General features: G+C 40.8%; 1 protein-coding gene across 1 annotated transcript in view; it reads left to right on the top strand.

The window, feature by feature from the left end:
* Positions 1-1,241: 1,241 nt before the first annotated feature.
* The window catches only part of LOC124151152, a 29,407-nt gene continuing 14,377 nt past the window's right edge, over positions 1,242-16,271 (top strand). The window contains exons 1-7 of the mRNA XM_046523500.2: positions 1,242-1,280; positions 1,556-1,705; positions 3,943-4,029; positions 9,125-9,175; positions 13,876-13,959; positions 14,706-14,876; positions 15,791-15,883. Of these exons, the coding sequence (XP_046379456.2) occupies positions 1,619-1,705; positions 3,943-4,029; positions 9,125-9,175; positions 13,876-13,959; positions 14,706-14,876; positions 15,791-15,883 (573 nt within the window). The 5' untranslated portion in view covers positions 1,242-1,280; positions 1,556-1,618. The remainder of the gene's footprint in view (positions 1,281-1,555; positions 1,706-3,942; positions 4,030-9,124; positions 9,176-13,875; positions 13,960-14,705; positions 14,877-15,790; positions 15,884-16,271) is intronic.

Consider the following 16,271-nt stretch of genomic DNA (forward strand, 5'->3'; position numbering starts at 1 on the left):
GCCCATTTCTGGTGTCCCCCGCCGTGATATTGCTGGAATATTGCTAAAAGGGGCGTAAAACCATACTCACTCACTCAACAACTCACTTCAGTGGAAGAATCGAGTAAACTCAAACTCGAACTTCAAAATAGCAACTTGGTGGTGGAACGGGAGAACAGTAGTCAACGTCTGCAATAATAAACATTTACACGAAGAAACAAATAGTATAATAACGTGCCTTGTTTATTGTATTCTCGACGAAGCAGCAATGTGTTCGAGTACTCTAAATATAAGCATTTCCTGTGAAGCTCGTTTGCCCCGCCTCCCGTGAATCATATGGGAGGTCTAGTTCCGCCGCTCCCAAAGACGAAAAAACACGTATTAGTGTTCAAAGAAAAGGTATTTACTGCATAAAAGGCTTATGTAGCCGATATATAGTGTGTATCTACAAAACTTTTAAAGTTGCATCTATTTACCGTCCATAATTTGACATTGGATAATTAATAACTATTCTTATGAAAAAGCGACGCATGCGAGTATATATAAATAGTCGCATGCGTCGCTTTAAATTATCCACTATATATCAAGATGGCAATATTAATTTTAAAGGTCTGGTCGGCCGGGAGCATGCTGTGTCTGAGCGGGATATCCACGGTAAACTGAGGCATGGTATCTCAGTGGGCTAGCCATAAAACCGGCATTAGTCCGGACTAGACCACAAAGCCACACACACACGTGCATGCATGTCGCTTTACAAGTGCAATTATCTTGAACGCGACGTTAAACCCCATTTCACCCCACCCTCGTATATTACAGGCGTATGAAAAAGTAATAAAACCGCAGACGGTATTGTTGTGCTAATAACCTGAACTATGACGGGTTAATTGCTCCAGTTGCGTCGCTTTTTCATGCACCGTAGAGTCTTAGACAACCACTTATATAGTGCACTTAGAAACCCCCATTGTGTCTTTATTTACAGAACAGTGTATTCAGATAAAACGCTAAGTAGTGCATTAGACGTGCGAGGTTACACACATAAATAGAACTTGCAAAAGTTGTTGCAAAAGTTAATTTCGTAGGATTTCGTGAACCCAGTCTGATACGGATCCATAGGAAACAGACCGTCACACACATTTAAGCACATGTAGATTTGAACGGTAGCACATTTCAAACACGTGTTTAAAAAGTCGGGCTGATTCATGCATGTCGCTTTGACCTTTTCTTGTACGCATGCGCAAATTCTCCATCGATGACATCCGGGTGTCAGTGATAAGGCAACATGGCGGCCATCAGTACCACAGGTGACATGGATTATATTTGTCTTACAAAATCAAAACTTGCCGCTGTATCTCTTGACTTGATGTAAATTTATTTCATACTTTAATACATACACAACGGACACGACACAATTTGTGTTACCAGCGAGGCCTGTTTTAAAGACGAACTGGTCGTAATTTCGAGGTGGCTTTGACAGCTTGGACAGGAAACGCAGAGGTTGACTGTGCCTTTCTTGACACACAGACAGCTTTCTTTCATATTTGCAAACGTGAAAATAATCGATCGCACCTTGTTTTAGGTGTTGTTTGACTAGACAAGTGATACGGCTTATTCCATGTGATACTCTCCTGCCCGTGTCATAATGAGTGACCGAGCCGACAGGAGGCGACGAAGCAACATACGCCAATATTCGGCGGAGGACCAAGCTCTCAATCAGATATCGAAAGAGGTAAGTACGAGGTAGTACCACAAATCAAACGTTTAATCCCTGTTGCTTATTTTTTATGCATAACGCCCCGAGTCCTACATCCAAACACTAGTTATTTAACGTAATTCTGTAATTCAGCGAGTCATTACCGTCGCGGATCTTACCTTGTAAAAGTTGTAATGAAGTAGGTCTATAGCCTAAATAGTGTGATTAGTATACAGATTAACTGATCCCTATCACACAGACATGTTTACTCTAATCCTAAATGTCTGAATGTGTAAAGACTTTGTTTTTCTGGCAGTGCAAATGCCATAACCTAATCTTTTATGTCAGCTTTTTCATTATAACAAACAATAGTCTCAAAATGTTGCTCTAAGATTCTAAGCTACCAAGAAAGTCCAAGCAGTTGATTGAATGGTCAGTCACTTTGAACTACACCAGTCTTCTGAGTAAAATTCTCAGCTGACAAACAACAGACAATAACCTCGTCTAATTTCAAAACCTACATTCATCATGTACAGTTCATACATAATAGGGCTGGCCATCGATATAGATTATAGAGATCAATAATTGTTTACTAAATATCGAAGAGATAACTTTAAGCAAGTATGCAAGAAGGTCCCGAAAGAAAACAATGTATTTCACAACACTGGTGAGCAGTGACACATTTATACATACATTGTTTTGTGGACATTTACAGATTAACAAATATAACAAAACAGTTGCTTTCCGTCCTCGACAATTGACGATATTTACAATAACAAGTGTCTTTCAGTAAATCTAAACTTTATTTCGTCACAATATTCCATGTAAGTTATTATCGATGACAACAATTTCATATCGATAATCGTTAATGGTTTTTCCAGTCGACAATAATTTTGATTATCAATCTTTTTGCCAGCCCCAGTTCATAATGTACAAACAAAGTAGTGACACTCAAATTCGGACTTACACAGCACACAAAGTCACCCTACATGATACAGTATGTATCAGTGATACAGAACATGCAGAAAGGATGATAAAAGCTAATTTCATGTAACAAAAAGCATTTGGTCCCTACACCAATTTAGCATTGTTTAGCAAGCAATGTTTAGGGGAGGTACTTTGAAAGCATTGATGACAAGCAGACAAATACTACAGCTATTGCTGAGTGCGGCGTTAAACAAAAAAACCACCAACCACAATATAAACATGTAATGAATCGATACAGTGACGAGCAATGTGACTGTCATATCAAAACCTGATGTATCGGTGAATCACCCTGCACCAACTTGAAAGAACCAGTTAGCTGTTGTAGAGCATTGAATACAACATTCAGTTATATCCTAACCCAGTTTGCAAAATATCTTTAGGACATTTTGGATGACAATAAGTCAATTTACATTAAACCACGGTTATAACAAACTCAAAGGGACCACTAATTTTAGTTCATTATAACCATAGTTATGAGTATATATATATACAACACACATACAGCTTGAACCAATATAACAGTCTTTTATATCCGTCAGTTCATTACAAGCGTGTTCGTTATGAGCATATTTTACTGTCCTAGAAAATAAAACGATCTGTAACCCTGGGGTAGAAAGGTGGTTTAATCAATATTCTAAACAAATATTCTTTGATACTATTTGGCTCCCCACTCTACAGTGAGTAACCAATAAATATCTGTTGATGAATATTACGATGACAATAACAGAATGTACATATTAAGATGTTAACACATGACTAATTGGAAGAAGTGTTATTACAAACTTTTGACATGTTTAATGGAACTTGTAATCATGAAAAGTCATTCTTTTTAATATATGTTTGTTCTGTGACAAATATGTGTATGATCTTTTAAAAAGTGTCAATGCAAACACTAAATGTATTTTTTTCTTTTTTGAACATGATTGTCATGAGCAAATCTTTGACCCAAGCTGATTTTCTTAGAACATGTAGATAAACTTAAGGCAGTACAAATATATAATGGTAAAATGTTCATCTTGGGTCACAGACTGGTTACATAGATATATTTTGTCAGAAATTTGGAATATCGTTCTTTTTTTTTGTCTCTTTGGCATTCTTGAAGGTGCCGAAAATCTAAAACTTGCAAGTGTAAGAAAGAAGAAGTTTGAAGCATTTGGACATATCTGATAATTATCATACCCGTTCACAAAAGTTTCCATGACTTTTCCTTCCTCGTCCTTTGTGATTGTCACATATGATTGTTATCTTATCATGATCAAGGATATTGCATTCTTCCCTATCCACAGGCTGAGACCAGATTGCAGGCAAAACGTGCAGCCAGAGCAGAGGCCCGGGAAATAAGACTGAAGGAAATTGAGAAACAGCAGAAAGAGGTATGTTTGTAGTCCTGCACCATGACTGTGGAATATATATATTTTAGGGGTTTTTTTTAACTAAAAGCCTAGGCAAGTCTAGATCAAACTAACCAAGTCTAGTTTGCTTGATTCCACACATGAAACAGCAGAAGAGGAAAGGTTCTTTCGAAAAAATTTTAATAATTTTAAAGATATGTTTTCATTGACTAAGTGTTAGTCTAGTATGCATGGTGAACAGCTGAATGTTTGCAGTAGGTGTGAAGTAAGGGTGTGTGGTATTGTTGGTATACTATTCAGCCATGTTTATTTCTTTAAACATGTTTAAGGGAACCTATCATAATATTTTAATGGTTTGGTATGTCAGGGGATTTCAAGTATCAATTTCAGTGATGTGTTTGGTTATCTTGTCAAATACCTTTGAATGTCCACATGATTCAAAATCCGAAGTAATTTGTGTCTTGTGAAGATCATGTTTAGTTTTTTAGTTACCTCACTCAGGTGCGTTCTCATAATTTCATGCATTTTGATCAACCATTATTGTCTCAAAACAAACATCCCTTCCCGTAAACATCCCGTCCCAAACATGGCGATGGCCACACTTTCCACATGGAAAAATGTTACAAGTAAAACAGGTAAGACTGAAGTGTGGAAGCACTTAGTCCTTAAACAGATGAAATAAATATTGTTTTATTGATAGATCCAATTCAGATGAGAATTTCCCTGAATTGATGCTCCTGAATTCTAAATTAAGAATTATACAACATATGTATCACAGTACTTGTGTATCACAATAGATTGTAATATACGCTTCAGACTTCAGTGCCCATCCTCAATGTGAGAAGACAATTACAACTTTACGTAATGTTTGGCTCATCTGACATCACATCAAAGTGTTTAGTGTTCATTATGTTTAGTGTTCATCATGTTACTGACCCATGAACATGATGAAGATCTGGGATAGAATAGGTCTTCAGCAACCCATACTTCCCGTAAAAGGTGACTATGCTTGTCGTAAGAGGCGACTAACGGGATCAGGTGGTCAGGCTCGCTGACTTGGTTGATGTATGTCATCGATCCCAATTGTGTCACTGGATTGTCTGGTCCAGGCTCGATTATTTACAGACCGCCGTCATATAGTTGGAATATTGCTGAGTGGTTTAGTGGAAGAGCGTCAGCATGGAGAGCAGAAGGTCTGGGGTTCGATCCCCAGCCATGTCACACAAAAAAAAGATGGTACTTGTTTCCCTCCCTGGGGCTAAAACAAGGACTGGTCGGCTCGGAGTCAGTATACTGTGTCTGAGTGGGGTATTCATGTTAAACTGCGGTATGGTAGCTCAATGGACCAGCACTGTAAAATCAGCGTCAGTCAGGACGATTATCTGCAGCCCCGCATACACGTTGCTATATAACACTATATGGATGTGACGTTAAACCCAATTTTTCCTCCCCTTATAAGAGCGTCCTGCCCCCATAAACAAAGATAAGAGATGCATCAAATTGGATAACCAGCAGTCTGTATACATGATATATGACTAATAACGTTCAGGGCAACCTCATTCTTTCATATTACTATTGTGAATCTGTCATGCCATGACAGATTAACTATGGTAATTTGAAAGAATCTGGCGACCCTTTTAGCATTTTTTAGTGGTATATAAACACGGTATGAGGGCACGTGACAATGGCTTAATTTGTTCTGGTACTTACTTCTAGATGATAATGCTAACAAATATGAATCAAAGTTGGAATTAGTAAACACAAGACAAGTTCAGTAATCAGTCAGGGTTTGACGAGCTCAAATGTGACATGATGACAAATACCAAATAGCTAACAATATTATTCAGTGAAGGAGATCGTGGAAGTTCCCATTGCTGTTTGATGGATAGGAGCTTTAGCCCGTTTGAAGACAGTCGTGGGCTCCAGGGCCCCATTCCACAGAGCGATCTTAGCCCTAAGACTGCCGTAAGTCTATGTTAAAGTATGGGAGTTACGATCGTCTTAGCGCTACGTTCGCTTTGTGGAACGGGACCCTTTCTGTGTCATTGAGTATTTACTTGTCATTGACCATTGTGTTTGGGTATAAATAGTTTTCTTTAGGTGCTCAATATATTTTTTGCTCCCTTGTTACTAGTCTATTGGGTATTTTTACACCAATGATTATATATATTTTTTGAATATTTCTCCTGAAAATGCTGTTTCAGGTGTCTTCTAGTTTGCGTCTGTTCATGTGCTGTCCCCAGTGTAACATGTCACTAAACACACAACAGCGATACGTGTCTAAATAACAATAAACATGATCAACTCGACATTCCACCTTTTTTATGAGTTCTTCACTGCAGTAAAGTTCATGTGGGCACCATTCCTGCATTCGATCAGTAAGTTAAGATGTGTAGACATGGTAAATAAAGGATGCATGATCATGATGAGGTAATTATTATGCAGTGTTGTTATGATTGGGTTTTTTGAAATGTTAAAGAAAGTCAAAATTAACTGGGTAATGGTGATTTGTTTAGTGAAGTTTACTCAAATCAGCAGCATATCTGAAGCTGTTCATGTCTTACATAAATATATGGAGATTGAAGCACTAGGTCTATAACATCAAAACATCATCAACACTATCCTCTTTACTTGTGTTCCCTGTGATGTTATTCTGCATTAAACCGTGAATTTGGAAATTACTTGATTCTGATTGGTCAGTCAGAGGTATCAAATCATAATAACAACCTCTGATTGAAACAGCTGATTTGAAGTTAATCAGATTATAGAAAAGTACTGCGTTTACTACAATGTTCAAAGTATGTGTAACAGTAACTTTGGGCACTAGACATCAGGTAACAAGAGAGTGTATTTGTGGGTTTTAGGTTCAACAGAAAGTTTGTGATTTGGCACTTTTCTGTAGCCGCCTGTGATAATCTTTTACATCACATAGTGATGTGCATTGTCATTGCTTCAATTGTTTTTTGGCTTATGAAGTAGCTCATCTTCCCAAGGCAAGCGTGGTGACTAGCCTATATTAAACTCTCATTTTCATTGTTGCAAACTAGAGCCTCCTTTTTTTAGCTCGGTCGTAGCACCACCGCGTTTAGTACACAACTTGTGTGCCTTGAAAGTGATATCCAATCAGATTGCTGTTATTGTTTCAAATGGCTTCACAAAGATGGCTACCACAGCAGACAACCTGGTGGATTAGATAATAAAAAGAATCAAGTTTTCACCGGACAAACAATATGACAGATTACCACACTAAAGTTACTTATTACTGTCGCTTTTCACTTTTACAATAACAGGGGCATACAGACCACACAGTATCAAGTAACACTGCACCTTGGGGTAACATTAAACGCTCAGCAGGGATCGTCTAAAAAGAGCATCTCGGTCACTGCGATAATCATTCAGTCGTTCAAGTTAAAAACACTCAAATATATAAAAAGCACTCAAATATATATTTGTCGAGTTGAATGAATACCAAGTTGATTTGAACTGCTTCAAAATACTTGTCTTCACTTAGATTTTCGAGTAAGTTCATTACAAATGCGACAGGCAATGTCTGTGGCCATCATGGTCATAGCAGCTACCACGTTTTCAGAACCCGGGTGTTGATTTTGTGAAATGTTATCTGATTTTTGATATGTGCAAAAGTCCTGTCATATTTTAGCACAGGAAAGTAGGCTTGAATGGCGAGGATAGTCTCACTGCAGGTTAGATACTTCTGCTGTGTCATGTATATTTTTATCCCCTAATTATACCTAATAATAAATATCAATGTCCGACAGACTCTGGAGACTGCTTTTCTAATAGCTTCAATAGCTTCCTTCTGATGTTGGCGTGTAAAGCCAATGTCAAGTGATGTCATGCAACTTTTGTGACATAATCCATTGCTGATGACTAGGGGTGTCATTGATTGGACATTTTAGTATTGAGATATTCACTAAAAATACCGCATTATTGATGTGGTGGTTAGCGGAAGATTAATTATTCTATGTAACATTTCTTGAGCATTCAATTATACGTATTATGTTCATAAACATGTACAGATACAGCATCAACATTAAACATGTATTGAGGGGGCCCAGGTGGCCAAGTCGTCCAATGCGCTGCTATTCGCTGTGCAGACTTTCGTCCCTTGGGCATGCTAGAAACCTATGATTGTGGGTTCGAACCCCATTATGTTTCTAGGTTTGTGAGCACCCTACCCATGCTCGGGGGTTTCACTGAAGTGGTAAACGTAGAAGACCTGCATCACTTCGGTCTTTCCGCCTACATTAACCCGACACACCGTGATATAACTGGAATACTGTTAAAACACAACTTACTCACTCACCCCCTCAACATGTGTTGATTTATTGATATGTAGGGCTGGGACGATACTGTGCGATTCGATATATATAACAATACCTTGCTCTCAATCCAATACGTGTCACAATACTTGCACATGCTCTTATCTGTGGTGCGAAAGCCATCTTTTTCATAGACAGGATGGCAAAATACCTGGCGCAGTAACAATTTACTGTTGTTAGTGTTGAGTATGGTGCAATGGATGAAAATATGTACATTTTCACTTCTCATTTTCACAATTAATTAGTGTTTGGTGTAACATTTATGAAAGATTACATTTAAGGTAAGATTAAGAATCAATACTTTTAACTTCGTGAGTGATTGTGATCGATACTTTAATCAGGGTGCTTAACTGGTTAGATGCATTTGCAAGGTATGACCCGTTTTATTACAATAAATATCATGATTATCGATCAGATCGTTTTGACTGGGCGCTCTATTTTGTGTGAAGGAAATGCAAGTGATGTGAGAGGTGGAATTTTATGGGTCAATAGGAGGGACATAGAAGGGACGTAACTCGTAGTAGTCACTGGTGGCGCTGCGATCTAGGCATAGAATTCCAGCCTGGTTCTGCAAGGATGGACACTGGACTTTTATAGTCAGTTAACTCCCTTGCATCGGGAAGATGGCTCTGCCCTGAAAACTAGCTTTAACCTTATAACACTGTTGAGGGGATATGATCCTGCACATACAATTCAGTATGGAGAAACATCTGCGAGGAAAACGCTAAACATTGTAAATTCTCCTGTAGGTCTAAATGATTGTTCTTCTGTTGCAGGCTGACGAGAAACATGACCGAGTCCATGAACTTATCACCGACCATGGAAAGGTAGGTGTTGGATGATTTTGTCAAGAAAACATGCAGCAGAAGAACTACTTGTTCACTCTGTTTCTAATGCTATACAAGAAAACACAAAATATCAATTTCATATTCAGTCTTGGACATATAGAGAGCTCCTGGGATCCTTCAGGACTCCTGTGGGTTTTGAATCTAGGGATCACATAGGGGTGTGGAAATTTTAACATTGTGAACCTGTCCCTGAACAAGTAAACTGTAAAATTCACCTGTCTGGAGACTAAGTCTTCTGGTCCAGATTATTGACCCCAAATGTTGTGTTTGATCACAAAATCAGTCACGTTGATGACCCCTACTGAGGGGTTCAAACCCAAAAGTCACAGGCTTTATATCACATATTGCCATTGGCTGCATCAACAATAGCTGTGCATTGACACCTCATGGATGATACTAGTCTGGCTTGAAAAACTTGTGGGATGTCATCCCAGATGAAGATCCTGAAGCGTTGCAGGTGAATTTGGTTCGTGTCGAAGTCAACAATCCATTTCATCCCAGATTTGTTCAAACGGTGAAAGGACTGATGAGTTTGTTAGAGGAACTGCTGAATAATACGTGCTGTGTGGGGACATGCATTGTCCTGCTGTATGATGATGCTGTGACCATGACGTTGGATGAAAGGAAGAACAGCATTTCTTAAGATTTCTTATTGCGTTCAACTTACCATCAATCAAATTAAAGATGTTCTGTTGCATGCAGTGATGCCTCCCCAGACAATGACAAAGGCTCCGCCATAGCGACCCCTGTCCACAAGACGTGCATCCGCATAGCGTTCATTTTTACATCGATAGACACGTTGATAGCCATCTGATGAAAGGTTGAAACAAAATTCGTCAGTGAACGTCACATGTCTCCACTAATACAGAGGACGTCTGAGATACTGTCTGCACCGTTGTTGACAAGCCTGGCAATGATGTTCAGTCACAATGAAATTGTAGGTCTGCCTTGACGTAAACCGTAATTTCTCAAGAAGTTAATGGCCGTCTGGGGATCTATCTGCCTACAGTTGGGAATGTTTCTGGCCGTGGTTGTGGCAGTTAGAAGCTGATTGTGCAGATGAGTTAGTCGGATCCATCAATCTTGGGCAGCGGTGGTAATTTCTGTTCAATTAGAATATTGGGTACTGAATCAGCCCTTAGCAGTGCTTAGGTCGTGGTGATAATGTAGTAGTGGGACGATACACTGAAGCATCGGTGGATCATGATATTTTTCACTTCTCGATACAAGTATCGATCACAATCTCACACTAAGTAAAATGTATCGATTCTTACCTTAAATTTATTCTTTAATAAAAGTTACACAAAATGCTAAGTAATAGTGAAAAAGATCAGTAAAAATGTAAATAATTTCATCCATTGCACCATACCTGACACTGCTAACTGTAAATCATTAGTGTGCCAGACATTTTGTCATCCTGTCTATGAAAAAGATGGCTTACGCACCACAGATACGAGCACATGCAAGTATCGTGATACGTATCAGATCGTAAGCAAGATATCGTGATCGTATCGGATCGTACTGCCCTATAATAATGTGTTTTCAAAATGACCTAGTACAGATCAGGATGTTGTCCATTACCTGATTCCCATGATAACACTGTATTTATTGATGTATTCACATTTTTCTAAATCAATATCTGTCATTCATTGCTTATTCTCAATAATTGATAATTTCATTCTTCAGTGATAGTTTCCTGTCTATAAAAAATCATAAATTGAATTCAAATCAAGTTCCCTTTGTGGTGAGTTCAGTAACAGCTGGTAACATTGTGATTATTGAATTCTGAGCTGATAATTCTCGAAAAGAGTTAAATGAATGATGTAATGTAAAATGTTTAGAGTTGATACTAGCTATTATACTAATTATTAATGCAAAAAAAATCAACCTGATCAATATATCTTCACTTGAGTCATCATCATGCAGTGTAGTGGATAGAGTGTCTGCCCAGAGACATCCTCCGTGGTGTAGTGAATAGAGTGTCTGCCAAGGGATATCCGCCGTGGTGTAGAGGATAGAGTGTCTGCCAAGGGATATCCGCCGTGGTGTAGAGGATAGAGTGTCTGCCAAGGGATATCCGCCGTGGTGTAGAGGATAGAGTGTCTGCCAAGGGATATCCGCCGTGATGTAGAGGATAGAGTGTCTGCCAAGGGATATCCGCCGTGGTGTAGTGAATAGAGTGTCTGCCAAGGGATATCCGCCGTGGTGTAGTGAATAGAGTGTCTGCCAAGGGATATCCGCCGTGGTGTAGAGGATAGAGTGTCTGCCAAGGGATATCCGCCGTGATGTAGAGGATAGAGTGTCTGCCAAGGGATATCCTCCGTGGTGTAGTGAATAGAGTGTCTGCCAAGAGACCATCTCCCTGATCTTGTTGATAGAGCGTCTGCCCTGAGACTGCCTCCATGATCTACTTGACAGAGTGTCCTCCGTGGTGTCGTGGATAGAGAGTCTGCCCGGAGACCGCCTCTGTGGTGTTGTTGATAGAGCGTCTGCCAAGAGACCATCTCCCTGATCTTGTTGATAGAGCGTCTGCCCGGAGACTGCCTCCATGATCTACTTGACAGTGTCCTCCCTGGTGTCGTGGATAGAGAGTTTGCCCGGAGACCGCCTCTGTGGTGTTGTTGATAGAGGGTCTGCCTGGAGACATCCTCTGTGGTGTAGTGGATAGAGTGTCTGCCCAGAGACCGCCTCCGTGGTGTAGTGGATAGAGTGTCTGTCTGGAGACTGCCTCCGTGATCTAGTTGATAGAGCGTCTGCACAGAGACCACCTCTGTTTGTGTAGTGGATAGAGGGTCTGCCTGGAGATATCCTCCGTGGTGTAGTGGACAGAGTGTCTGCCTGGAGACCACCTCTGTGATGTAGTGGACAGAGAGTCTGCCTGGAGACCCCTCTGTGATGTAGTGGACAGAGTGTCTTCCCGGAGACCACCTCTATGATGTAGATGACAGAGAGTCTGCCTAGAGACCCCTCTGTGATGTAGTGGACAGAGTGTCTGCCTGGAGACCACCTCTGTGATGTAGTGGACAGAGTGTCTGCCTGGAGACCACCTCTGTGATGTAGTGGACAGAGTGTCTGCCTGGAGACCACCTCAGTGATGTAGTGGACAGAGTGTCTGCCTGGAGACCACCCCTGTGATGTAGTGGACAAAGTGTCTGCCTGGAGACCCCTCCGTGATGTAGTGGACAGAGTGGTTGCCTGGAGACCACCTCTGCGATGTAGTGGACAGAGAGTCTGCCTGGAGACCACCCCTGTGTTGTAGTGGACAGAGTGTCTGCCTGGAGACCCCTCCGTGATGTAGTGGACAGAGTGTCTGCCTGGAGACCACCTCCGTGATGTAGTGGACAGAGTGTCTGCCTTGAGACCGACCACCTCAGTGATGTAGTGGACAGAGTGTCTGCCTGGAGACCACCTCCGTGATGTAGTGGACAGAGTGTCTGCCTGGAGACCAACCACCTCAGTGATGTAGTGGACAGAGTGTCTGCCTGGAGACCACCCCTGTAATGTAGTGGACAGAGTGTCTGCCTGGAGACCACCTCTGTGATGTAGTGGACAGAGTGTCTGCCTGGAGACCACCTCAGTGATGTAGTGGACAGAGTGTCTGCCTGGAGACCACCTCTGTGATGTAGTGGACAGAGTGTCTGCCTGGAGACCACCTCAGTGATGTAGTGGACAGAGTGTCTGCCTGGAGACCACCTCTGTGATGTAGTGAGTGTCCATCAAAACAGCCCATTCTGACAACGATGTTTTCTCTTAGAATGACCCTGATACACAGGTTTTTTATGCAGAATTGTTGACAAGTGAAATGAGCAGTACACAAAATTCTTCGCATGGGGTCACCTAACAGTGACACTTCAAAATCGAAAATGTTAGCAAAACTGTCTTCAATACTCCACATGGTTGTAACTCAGAAACAAATACTGTAAAAGCTTTGTAATGTATGAAACATGGGAAGTCAATTTCAATGACAGAAACAAACTCAAATTTTAGAACCTGTACCTTGATGAGACATCCCGACGACAGTGATCACTAACATGCTGATGAGTTGAATATATGATATTGGACTTTGATGCTACGATTCATAACGTTACATCTGAGAAGCAATGCAGATGAGTCTATACATTGCTGATATTACATGTTGTCAGCAATTCTGCGGCAATAACCTATATTGGGTTTTGAGTATTATACATGATCTCTCAGTGTGTGGCCCTATATGTTTTGAAAAAGACTATGTTGAATGGGACCGTCCTCACTTGTTCCCCCGTACAGACCGCCTCCGTGGTCTAGTGGTAGAGTGTCCACCCGGAGAGTGGAAGGTCCGGGGTTCGATCCCTTGCCGCATCATACCAAAAGACGTGAAAAGATGATACTTGTTGTTACCCTGCTTGGCGCTCGGCATTAAGAGGCTAAAACAAGGACTGGTCGGCCCGGAGTCAGTATACTGTGTCTGAGTGGGATATTCATGTTAAACTGCGGCATGGTATCTCAGTGAGCATGGTGAGCTAGCACTATAAATCGGCATCAGTCCAGACTAGTACAAGCAGCCACACAAACACACACACGTACATGCACATCGCTATATAAGTGCAATAATCTTGCACGCGACGTTAAACCCCACTTGCTCTGGTACACTGAGTATTTGGTATTAAACTGTTTGTGAACATGGGTGTTTTGTTTTGCAGAGTCGACTGTCCGGTTCGCGACGCAACAGTAATGACTCAAATGACAGTGTGGAGTCCAACAGAGAGCGGGACCGGGATCTCAAGGTGAGAAATGTGGGGCGGGGTAGCCTCGTGGGTGGGGCGTTGGCTCATCATGGCAGAGGCCCGGGTTTGATTTCCTACATGGACAGTGTGTGAAACTCATTTCTGGTGCCCCTTGCATGGATATTGCTAAAAGCGGTGTAAAACCATTCTCGCTCAATCACTCAAAAAATTTGCTATCTGATTTCAGAGCGTTTTGATATTAGCTTAAAGCACATTGTAAACTAGAGATAACACATGGAACACACGTTTTGAAATTGTAACTCTGACATCAAAGGATACTCTTAGGCTTCAACAGTGATTCTACCCAACATAGAGGCGACCGAACTGAAATGGTAGTCACTGATCAGGTGACTTCACTGATTGCACGTCACTTTTGTGAAGATCCAGGTTAGAATAGATCTTCAGCAACCCATGCTTGTCATAAGAGGTGACTATGCTTGTCACTGACTTGGTTGATGCATGTTATCGTATCCCAATTGCGATGATCAATGCTCATGATGTCAATCACTGGATTGTCTGGTCCAGACTCGATTATTTACAGACCGCCGTCATATAGCTGGAATATTCTGAGCGCGGCGTTAAACAACAAACAAACAAAGCATGTCGCTTTACCCCTACTGGATATTGCTAATAAGTTTTAGCCACTAGTTTGTCTGGTCCTGACTTAATTATTTACAGGCATCTACGATTTGGCAAGATTAATGTTGACTAATATAAAACTAGAAATCAACGTTGTGTGTTTGCAGGCAGAGTTGCGGGAGCTCGAAGAGAAATATCGCCAGGCGATGATGACAAGTGCCACACTGGACAATGAGAAACAGACACTGATATATCAATTAGAGCTTCTCAAAGACCAGATCGAGGAGATTGAGGAGTCATACATAGAACTGCAGCGAGAACACAAGGACCGGTGTCGAGTAAGTGATGCTGAGAACTATTCATGACTACCACCATTTTAGATAGGGCACTCATAGCGATGTGCGCTTTGCAATTTACGTGTGCCAACACAAACATACTTTTGATCCATCGTTGAACTTGATGTATGTGTTTTCTCCATCAGCTAGTGTGCCTTTCTTTCCATGAAGTTGACAATACAGTAAACTACGGGTATGACGAACTCGAGGGGACCACTAATTTTCATTAATGGTTTGTTATAAGCATACATACAGCATATATACAACAAATGGTAGGGACTTATAAATAGGTTCATTATATCGGTCAGTTCATTATAAGCGTGTTCGTTATAAACGTAGTTTACTGTACTGACAGTTTCTGGATACCAAAGAATATACTGTGAATCATACTGGCCACTATGCATGTTTGTTTTCCATGTGTTGTCCATGTCTTCACCAAAGTGGTAAACGTCTGAGACCTGCTTCACTTCAGGCTTTCCTCCGAAATTAAGCTGACACGCCGTGCTATGGAATACTGTTAAAAGCAGCGTTAAACCCAACTCACTCACTCACTGTTTGTCTAAGTTATTATGTTGAAAGTAAATTTATATCTGGCTCATGTAACACATATTTAGGATCTTATTTTAGTGCTGAGCCATGGTGGTGTAACAGAAGGAATCTAGCAACCCTGGAACCAGGATCTTATTTTAGTGCTGAGCCATGGTGGTGTAATAGAAGGAATTTAGCAACCCTGGAACCAGGAACTTATGTTAGTGCTGAGCCATGGTGGTGTAACAGAAGGAATTTAGCAACCCTGGAACCAGGATCTTATTTTAGTGCTGAGCCATTGCAAATAATATCAACATGTGTACAACACTGGGTGCTTGACTCTAGTTTTCTGCCTTTATGTCATATTTTCCCCCGTCTATATTTTGCAGGACTTAGAAATGAAGAAGAGGTCATGTACAGAACTAGAATCAGAAGTTAAGGTGTTACGAGAACATATGGTGCTAAAAGACAAATTGATTGAGGTAAGTCCACAACCATTCTGTTTCTCTTCTTTATGAAACAGGTTTATTAATATCCACTCTGTATATCTCCAAAGACAAACTTCATATTGTTTCATTGTTTCTCTTGATTGCTTATGAGCATGATGAGCGAGCAGGGGTGAAGCACCACAAGTCCTCATGCAGAATTGTGTCATTTAACTGTGCCAAGATTTGATGGTCGTAGGTTTGAACCCAGAGTTGCACTGATCATTATCCTCTGGCTATCTGCACCAGTCTCGTCTGCCTTCAACTATCAGAAAAGGATCCAGGATCATTGGATCTATATCAATTTAATTAATTATTGTAGTTTTTTCTGCTCGATCACACTCTAGCTATTTATCCATGTTATCAAACAGTTCCCTCAGTTGCA

This window comes from Haliotis rufescens, unplaced genomic scaffold (assembly GCF_023055435.1).
Source record: "Haliotis rufescens isolate VD_foot unplaced genomic scaffold, xgHalRufe1.0.p SCAF_43, whole genome shotgun sequence".
NCBI lineage: Eukaryota > Metazoa > Mollusca > Gastropoda > Lepetellida > Haliotidae > Haliotis > Haliotis rufescens.